The 9,814-nt window shown below is 44.1% G+C and overlaps 1 protein-coding gene across 2 annotated transcripts; it reads left to right on the forward strand.

The window, feature by feature from the left end:
* Positions 1–304: 304 nt before the first annotated feature.
* Positions 305–7,069, forward strand: LOC309538721 (serpin B6-like). 2 transcript variants are annotated; one of them, XM_082234594.1, is made up of 7 exons: positions 305–487; positions 1,974–2,151; positions 2,858–2,995; positions 4,681–4,798; positions 4,911–5,053; positions 5,322–5,489; positions 6,461–7,069. In XM_082234594.1, the coding sequence occupies exons 2-7, from the start codon at positions 1,984–1,986 to the stop codon at positions 6,863–6,865; spliced, it is 1,140 nt and encodes a 379-aa protein (XP_082090720.1). In that variant the 5' UTR covers positions 305–487; positions 1,974–1,983; the 3' UTR covers positions 6,866–7,069. The 2 variants fall into 2 exon arrangements, with proteins under 2 accessions (XP_082090720.1, XP_082090719.1); XM_082234593.1 differs by lacking the exon at positions 305–487 and adding an exon at positions 594–1,044.
* The last annotated feature ends 2,745 nt before the right edge of the window (positions 7,070–9,814 follow it).

Below are 9,814 nucleotides of genomic sequence, written 5' to 3' on the forward strand. Positions count from 1 at the left end.
GTACAGTCATACCTCGGGTTGAAGTACCTTCGGGATAAGTATTTTCGGGTTGCAAGCTGCGGTGACCTGGAAGTAACAAGCATGTTACTTACGGGTTTCGCCGCTCACGCATGCGCAGACGGGAAAAATGACATCACACACATGCGCGGAAGCGGCGAGTTGCGACCCGCGCATGTGCGGACGTGGGTTGCGTTCGCTTCTGGATGCGAACGGGGCTCCAGAACGGATCCCGTTCGCATCCAGAGGTACCACAGTAAGCGCATGCTCTTTCAACTGTCAAACTGTCAATGGTCAGTTCATGCTGGGGATTATTATCGTGTTGTCCAGTCAGTTTGGTTCTTGTGTTCCTATGAGTGAGCTGTTGTCACTGACAAATGTTGAATAAACTTAGTTGAGGAACTTATACTGCCTTGGGCTTCTGACTTTTTCCGAACATTTAACGATCAGCGAATAGAAAGAGGATCTATCCAAGCCACGCTGACACTAAGTAAAAGAATATAAGCTTTACCCTATAAACTGCATTGTCTGTATTAATGTCAGGCAGGCTCCCCGGGTTTGCGCAGCCAGGCGCCGCTACTCGGGAATAAGCCTGCGGGGATTACTTCTGCTGCGCCAACAACCAGCGCGAGCAGGGCGCAATTGCGCTTTCGCAGCGCCACCTTCCTGCTCCGAGGGGCTTCTCCGTTTCTGAAAAAGCAGGCGGCGATGGGGAAAAAGGCGTGCCGCCCTCGAAGGCAACGGGCAGCGGCTTCGTTTCCTCCTCCTGGACCTGTGCGAGCCATTCTGCACATGCTCAGTGGCAATGAAAGCCGGCAGCAAACTTGGGGGGCTCGAAGCTGCGGCTCCTTCCCCTCCCCACCCTATTAGGTTCCTGGAGAGCGGCTGAGTCAGGGGCTGAGTCACAGGAAGGAGCGCCTCCCCTGGCAGGACGGGATGGTTTCGTACCTCCTACTCGGGTTTCCCGTCGCCACTCGGTGCCTCTCTTTGCTCGCAGCTGGAGCCCTTCCTGCGATCCGTGCGTAACAGCCGCGCGCATTTCTCCCGGTACAGTCCTCTTCTCTTTGGGGTGCCATTTGTCTCTGTTGCGTGTCCTTTAAAAGAAAGGGTGGGGTTCCTGATGTTGTGTGTGTGTGTGGTTAAAAGCTGCTTCGTCTTGGACTGCTTTTGGTAAGCCGCGGAAGAAAATCAATATCTGATTCTAACTTCCAGAAAGGTAGGCGTATTACGAGTGGCTTGCGCGCGACGAATGTTCTAGGAGCGCCTTAAAGGCTGCCAGCATCATTTTGCACAAAAAAGGGTCTTAAAAGAGTCCACTGCATCATATACGCCTGCAAAAAAGTTTGTGCCATAACTGATGAGGCGGTTTCTTTTTTTCTGAAGTTCATGCTGCGGTAAAAAAAGCATGTCAGTGGTAACTACCAACTTAAGTCGTTACTTACTGGTTTGCAGAGAGTAAGTCAGGTGGATTGCTTGGCATCAGCGTCTGGGACTTCCTTTGTTGAGGAAGCAAGTAATCTGGGAAGGTCTCAGGGTGTTGTCACCTGTGGGACCTGCACTTCGGTGCACACTTCTGTCCTTTGAACAGCTGCACGACACAGGCAGAAATTTAATAGCTGCGGCTTTCCATACTGTGTTTCTCTACTGGGAAAGGCTTCACCTGCAGGATTTCTGCCTGCTGCACTTAGCTGTTAGCGCACAGGAGCTTTGCAAGGGGGGGGGGAGAGAGATAAAACTGACACTGGTGCCTGTTCTTTATTGGTGTTTGTTGGGTTTGCACTGAAAAATCTAATCATCTGCATAGCATGGAAGGAGTGGGTTTTTATGCTCCAGCTTGGTTGATATGCAGGTTGATATGCCCTTAGGACACACGTGTGGGATCTGAAAACAAATTCTTAGGTTTGGGTTTTTTTCTTGTAAAAGTGACCTCCGAGCGGATAAACTGGATGACTGTCTTCTCTGTGCTTGTTTCGTAGGTTATAAGACATGGACCGCCTCACTGCAGCAAACAGTGCCTTTGCACTTAATCTGTTCAAGAAGCTAAGTCAAAATGATAATACAGCGAACATGTTTTTTTCTCCGTTGAGCATTTCTTCTGCTTTGACGATGGTTTCTCTGGGTGCGGCAGGGAACACTGCAGCCCAAATGGCAAAGGTATATCCAGATAAATACTATGAAGGGGAGGGGGGAGCTTGACTTTTGACTCTTAAATGAGGCATGCATGGTGCATCCTTTTTTTTGTAGCAGGTAAGGCTGAAATATGCATTTATTAGCGGGCCCTTAAGGCTACTAGTGAACTCCCGTTGCACGGTCCCTACTCCTGCCCACCCAGCTGTTCCAAAGCACGTCAAAATGCAAGTAAATAAATAGGTACCACTCCGGCGGGAAGGTAAACAGTGTTTCTGTGCGCTCCGCTGGTTTCACCAGAAGTGGCTTAGTCATGCTGGCCACATGACCTGGAAAAACTATCTGCGGACAAACAACTCTGGGGTTGCGGTGCTCATCTTGCTTTACTGGCTGAGGGAGCCAACGTACAGCTTCCGGGTCATGTGGCCAGCATGACTAAGCCACTTCTGGCGAACCAGAGCAGCACATAGAAATGCCGTTTACCTTCCCGCCGGAGCGGTACCTATTTATCTACTTGCACTTTGACGTGCTTTTGAACTGCTAGGTTGGCAGGAGCAGGAACTGAGCAACAGGAGCTCACCCCGTCACAGGGATTCGAACTGCTGACCTTTCACTCTCTTGTTTGCCAAAAGACGTGGATTTTCAACTGATAACACGTTTTTTAGGATTACGTGGATAAATGTCTGTATTTAAATTACTTAACATTATCTGTTAACCATTTATCATCTTACAGGTGCTGTCTGTGACCAACGACGTCGAGTTTCACCAGGGATACGAGAAACTTATTTCTGAAATCAACAAGCCAGACACCAAGTACTTGCTTAGGCTAGCCAACAGGCTCTTTGGAGAAACATCCTATGAGTTTATTTCAGTAAGTTACATGGTTTACAAATATGCTAGAGAACAGGAAGTGGTCTCTGTTCAGATAGTGAATCGTGTTATGTCGCAGATCAGAAACGCACCTAAGCAGTCAGTATCCCTTCTGTGCTTTCCAGTAAAACCTACAATCAAACTGAAAGGGATATTTGATGCCAGATAAATCACACTGAACCTGTTGGCACTCGCACTGGAAGCTTTTTGTAAGCTGCTCTTGTAAAGCTCCAAAACTGCAGGGTAGCTAATGCTGGATCATAACATTCTTTGTTTTGGAAAAGAGACTGCTTATGGGATGTTGGATCCCAAAGCACCCTTTTGTTTCTAGCATGTTGGCTCATGAATTTGGTCTAGCCTGCTCAGTCTTTTACAGAGGTCTGCCAACCCCCAAAACCATTGTTGACAGAAGCTTCAGAAGCAGTGAGCAGCAGATCAGAGTGCTCTCCATTCTGGTGACTTGCTTCCCCAGCAAGAAGCAGAATGAAGTACTCAGGAAATGGGAGGGAATGCGACAACATTTTCTGAGCTCTTGACTATCTGCAGCCTGTGCTTCTCTCATTCACTTTTTTTTAAATATTGTGTAAATGATGGCATTGCACTGGAAGGCAGTTCCCCTTAGCATTTGCACAGGAGTTCACAGACCAGCACTACTGCATTTCCCACTGTGTGTCACTTTTATGACATGCTTGTGAACTTCCAGGGACAGAACGGTAGACTAAGTGGAGCTTTTGCTAGATCAAGCCAAGAGGATAATTACATTTAAAAAACAACTGTAATACAACAGGTAGGTGCGGTGGCGCAGCGGCAGCAGGAGGCCCCATTAGCTAAAGTGATGCTTCAGGTTAAGAACAGTTTCAGGTTAAGAACGGACCTCCGGAATGAATTAAGTACTTAACCCGAGGTACCACTGTACATTTTTAAAAGAACAACTGTAATATAGCAAGTAGTCGGCACTTTCCAAAGAGTTACCAAATTTGGGGACGAATAAGTATTGCTTAAATAACAGTTTTCCTCCATAGAGGAACAGAAAGAGAAAATACCACATTGGAATTCATTATCCGCCTGCAATGAGCAGGATTGATACAGGGGCAAATCTTGGTAAGCATTTAGCATCCTGCAAAAGACCTTTCATGTAGGACTCTCATATACAGTGGTACCTCAGGTTAAGTACTTAATTCGTTCCGGAGGTCCATTCTTAACCTGAAACTGTTCTTAACCTGAGGTACTACTTTAGCTAGTGGGGACTCCTACTGCTGCCGGAGCACGATTTCTGTTCTCAACCTGAAGCAAAGTTCTTAACCTGAAGCACTATTTCTGGGTTAGCAGAGTGTGTAACCTGAAGTGTATGTAACCTGAAGCGTATGTAACCCGAGGTACCACTGTATAAGACAATGATTGCTATGTGTATTCTTGAGCAAAAGAAGTTTGTTTGGGTCAGGTTCAGTTTATCTGTTTTGGCTGATAGGAATCTATTGCACATGCCATGAGCTTTTTCTTATCAACTGAAGTTAAATTAAGCATCTGCATACGTGTTTCACATCTTTCGGTATCTGAAACTGGAAGAAACATCCTTCTCTCCCTCTCTTTTCTGTGGGACAAAACCTGAATGAAATCAAAGTTTGTTTGTATATGATATATACAGATCCATATATAGCTTTTAATTCTGAAACATATTTGTTTAAGTCATTCATAGACTCCAGCCAGAAATTCTATCGAGCAGGTCTAGAGAAACTAGACTTCATTAAAGCATCAGAGGATTCCAGGAAATACATTAATAATTGGGTGGAAGAACAGACAGCAAGTGAGTAGCAAATTCTTGGGCTTCCATATTGTCTGAGTTTTACTTCTTAAAATATGAGTTTGTGTCTGAAAAATATGTACTTATTAAAACAGCTCTTTAATCCCTCTTCAAGGTAAAATCCAAACTCTGCTCGCCCCAGGACTAATTGACTCCAGTACAAAGCTGGTCTTGGTGAATGCTATCTATTTCAAGGGAACCTGGGCAAATCAGTTCCGCAAAGATCACACTGAGGAAAGGCTGTTCAAAATTAGCAAGGTATGAGATGGGAAATAATGTGAAGAACATCACTGAGCACAGTCTTTATCATTTTGATTACATACACACATTCTGATATTTGGAGTGTTCCCTCCTTCTGTTTTTTTCATTAATCAGTTGACCAGTTGGGATTTCCCTTCCCACCATGTCCTAAGGACATTCTTTTGCAGAGACAATAGAGGATGAACAGTAAACAGGGTGCAGAGCAGCTCAAGCAGTGCAATAGAAAAGATTACATGCTTAAAACGAAATTCTTCTCCATTTCCAGAATGAAAGCAAACCAGTGCAGATGATGTTCAAGGAAGCTAGATTCAACATGACATACATATCGGAACTTCGCACCAAAATTCTTGAGATTCCTTATGTTGATAACGAGCTCAGCATGATCATTCTGCTTCCTGATGAGATTGCAGATAATTCTACAGGCCTGGAAAAGGTGAGGCATTTTTGATAAGAATAAAACCATCTAAATTCTTGCCCGTAAAAATTGCCCTTGTATAACGAGAGCATTCTAGCTTCCAACTTTTACGTGATTCTTCCAAGTGCCCAGTGTAACATGTTACCTTGTTGGCATCTGTCTGTCTCGAGAGACAATGGAGTGTGCCTCCAGGGGTGAAGTCAAACCACCATGCCAGCAGCGCCGAAATGACTTCCCTGGGGTCAGTGGCGAATTTACGTATAAGCTAAACAAGCTATAGCGTAGGGTCCCACTATTTTGGGCCCCCCCAAAAAAATGTAAGGGGAAAAAAAACCTAGATGTACATTTCCAAAATATAAGATAAAAAACAAATAAAATAAAACCTACACATAGCAACAGTGTTTTGTGTTGTATAGGCTCCTATAATGTAAGTAATGCGTCCCGCCTGCCAGCCTGCTCCCTAAAATATCACTGGTTTGCTCATTTCTATGTATGTGGTGCCTGCATTCTGCATGTGCAAATGGCTTTAGATACCTTTTAGGTCCATAAATTACTATACTGTATAATAGTTTGGAGAATTTCCTTCATTCTTTCAGCTAAAATATAAGTATACAATTTATAAACATTGTTCAACATGCAGACAGCTTCTAGGAGCCACAGGTGAGAGCCGAGTACAGGGTGGGGGGAACCAAAGGTGGATAAATTACCCCAGAAGGAGCAATATAGCTGTTTATATTTGTATAAGCATAGTTAAGTCTGCCAGTGTTCTGTCTTATTCAGAAAGATGGAAGGCATAAAAGCAAGTTGAGTAGAAAGGAATTCTACCCGGACAGGCAGGGCAATTGTGAAACAAGTTTAAGTGATGTACATGGAGTCATTTGAGTCACTGTGAATCCAGTGAAAATGGTTTTATGTAAGAAATGTGAGGATTTTTATATGCAGCCAAGATTTCCTTTTTCCTTGAATGCCTTGTATTTGTCTTATTTTAGCTGGAGAAAGAAATGACCTATGAGAAACTCAAGGATTGGATTAACCCTGAGAAAATGAATCTAACTGAAGTTCAGCTGTTTCTACCCAAATTTAAACTGGAGGAAAAATACGACCTGAAGCCTGTTCTGAGCAGCATGGGAATGGCTGAGGTGTTTGACCCAAGCAAGGCAGATTTCTCTAGGATGTCTCCCAACAATGACTTGGTTTTGTCTGAGGTTGTTCACAAATCCTTTGTAGAGATAAACGAAGAGGGAACTGAGGCCGCTGCTGCTACTGCTGCTGTTATGAATTTCCTGTGTGCTAGGATTGTGCCGAGTTTCACAGTTGACCATCCCTTTCTCTTCCTCATTCGGCACAACAAAACACAAAGCCTTCTCTTCTATGGTAGGTTTTGCTCTCCCTGAAGCAAGCTAACTTCTCAGGAATGTCAAATAAAAGTGACTTGGCTTTGTCAGAGGTGTATCACAAGTCCTTTGTGGAGATCAATGAAGAGGGCATTGAGGCAGCAGCTGCCTCAGCAGCCACCGTTGTAATAAGGTCATCTCAGCATCCCATAAAATTAGAAGCAAACCACCCTTTCATCTTCAAGGCAACAAAAAGCACCCTCTTCTTTTTTTTTATAAAAAAAATTTATTTGGTTTTCACATTTTATATAGACAAAGACAAAAACACAAAAGACACAAAAACAAACATACAAAAAAATAAAACAACAAACATATATAGTTTCCAAAAAAGTTATTTTCTAACCCTGGTCATTGACTTCCCCCCACCCCCTCCCTTGCATCCCTATTCCCAAATTTATATCAGCAAATTGGCATTTCCTTATCCATCTTAATAAAAAAAAGCAAAATTAATTTTTTTCTAAGTTAGACCTCAGTTCTCTTCCATCGATTTCCCAATTTATCTTAAATAATAATCTTGTTAACTAAATCCCATGGTCTTGAGTGTTGTTAAAACTAGATTCTTCCCTCCCTCCCTTCCCCGGTTTGCGTCCCTTCCAAAAACATGTCCAAAATAACAGTTCTTAGCCCGGGTTCCTCACGTCCGAGGCTCTCAAGTCTCTTTCAGTCCCTCTCCGCCGGCCTAGTTGGTAATCCTTTATGCCGGTCGTCACGTCTCGAAAGAGTTCTTTCAGAGTCAGTCCAAAATCTCTTCCCATATTTGCAAGCAGCTGCTGAGGAATTTCCACAAGGCATGAATTTTGAACATAATCAGAGTCAGAGTCTATGTGGAGGCCCCAATTATATTTCTTTATTTTAAATTCCTTAATTTCATAGATTCCCAGGGCCTCCACTTTCATCTTCTGATTCTTTCGTAGATTTATAGTAGGTTCAGTCCAATAGTCTCCTTGTTTATATTCCACAGGTGTCAGCTTCTGGACATTGTTTTCCCATTTCAATTCTTCTCTTTCTTGTTTTGTCTTGTCCTCTTCCTTGGTTATCATTTCCGGTTCAGCTGTGGATTCTTTCTCAGCCAGGTTCTCATTACATTCAACAGAACTACTTGTTTCAGAAGTCAAGGTCATCAATTGTTCACTCATAGCCGTAGTCTGTTCCTGTAAGATTCCTACCAAATAAAACATCCTTTCGATTTCTCCCAGTATCTTTCCATCCACAGCCATTGTAATTCCACAGAGTTCCCCCTAGAGGGAATCTGGTTACTTAGTGTTCTTTTCTCCAACAGTCCTCTGTCTTATTATTGTTTCTTTGTTTCCAACAATTTTAGTTCAATTGTAACTCCTTTTAATCCAGAGGGGTCTTGAGTAGCGATTTTTCTACTATTAACAGTCCGTTTGACAGCTTTGACAGCTGTCAAACTCTGCACTTCTTATACAAGCTCCAAAATAGGACACTCCCGGGCCCGGGAGGGGGGGTTGTTTACAACAGAAATATACCCCTTCCAACACTCCTCTCTCCTGCTCAAAAATTTCTTTTCCAAATCTTGGAAGTTACTGTCTTTTTAAACTCACCCTTTACAGGGTAGGCACTCCAGCTTAGTTCTTTTACCGTTGCTCTGGATCGTCTGCAAAGGGGGGGGGGGTGCGGACTTCCCTTTAACACATCCCCCGATCGTCTCAAATTCAAAGGTGAAATTCTTAAAGTCCAAATTCAATTAACTCACGGGTTTTTCTTCTCAGCCGAATTTCAGGGAAGGAAGTCAGCGCTCTCCGGTCATGGCTCGCGGCTTCGCTCAGCAGAGGTAGCGATGGACTCTCGGTGCCACGCCACCCCCCGTATCCCCTCCGCAGCCTTTAAAAAGGCTCTTCGCGAATCAGGGGGGGCGCTTAAGGCACCCACCGAGTCTTCAGTCCGCAGGCTCCGCGCCTGCGGTTTTAAGGGTCCCCGTGTCGCCGGCACGGCAAAGACCCGTCCCCCGCTGAGCCGATTCCCTCCGGAGCTCGGAGGGAATCCGCCATTCCCAGATCGCGTCAACCCCGGAAGTCCAAAAAGCACCCTCTTCTTGGGCAGATTCTCTTTGCCATAGAATGGGGTTGCCGATGCAATGAACCCACTGGTACCTCCCATGGTAAACACACCCTCAAAAATAAAAAATGCATAAGACAACTTCCAGCCCTTCCTGCTAATTTAATGTTGACACTGGCTTTGCCTTTCTTTCTCTCCTCTGCCAACAGCCATTTTGTGTCATGCCACACGCCACATGGCAGCCATTTTGTGACTGGCACCCATAGCAGTTTCTCAAAATTCCACATTTCCTCATTGGTCCAAAAAGTTTGGCAATCTGAGTATAAATGCTTAGGAGCAGGCTGAAATACCACAGGCATCACATTGAGGCCTAATGCTGTTTTAGGCATAACCTATATAAGCTTTTCTGCCTTCCTTCTGTTACCCAAATCTGTCTCTGTACATGACAAGTGTGCAGCATCACATTCTTAATTCTTCTCTAAATGCCGGTCATCATGGTCTGTAAAACATGCATTTTAAAGCAAGAAATGTAGTTTTGAAACTTATGTTTCCACTGTGAAAACAGTGCGGCCCACTTGCATTAAAATAATTGACAACACTCCTGTTTATTTATTTTATATATTCATCATCTCATCAGCTGGTTAGTACAAAGAAAGAGCAATTAGACGGAACCTGTTCCAAACTGGAGGATATATTCCGGACCAGTTGAGATAGACTGGGAAATGCATGCAAAATCCAGAGGCTTCTGGGAGAACATCCTTTGACAAGTTGTAATTGACTCAAGTCTCTGCTCTGCAGAAATGGTTCATGTTCCTATACGTGTTTTCTTCAAGCATCGAAGCTCTGAGTTCTCCTTCTGCATCACTGATAGGCACATTCTGGTACTTCTGATTCCTCACGGCTCGCTTGCATTTCAGGCATTAGAAGTTT

Source organism: Podarcis vaucheri (assembly GCF_965113315.1).
Source record: "Podarcis vaucheri genome assembly, chromosome: 8".
NCBI classification, from domain to species: domain Eukaryota; kingdom Metazoa; phylum Chordata; class Lepidosauria; order Squamata; family Lacertidae; genus Podarcis; species Podarcis vaucheri.

Bases quoted from the DNA above. Each gene is read 5' to 3' on its own strand.
- LOC309538721 (XM_082234594.1), top strand. From the start codon at position 1,984: ATGGACCGCCTCACTGCAGCAAACAGTGCCTTTGCACTTAATCTGTTC. The intron at 2,152-2,857 runs GTATATCCAGAT...ATCATCTTACAG, and splicing joins CTGCAGCCCAAATGGCAAAG to GTGCTGTCTGTGACCAACGA. The intron at 5,490-6,460 runs GTGAGGCATTTT...GTCTTATTTTAG, and splicing joins ATTCTACAGGCCTGGAAAAG to CTGGAGAAAGAAATGACCTA.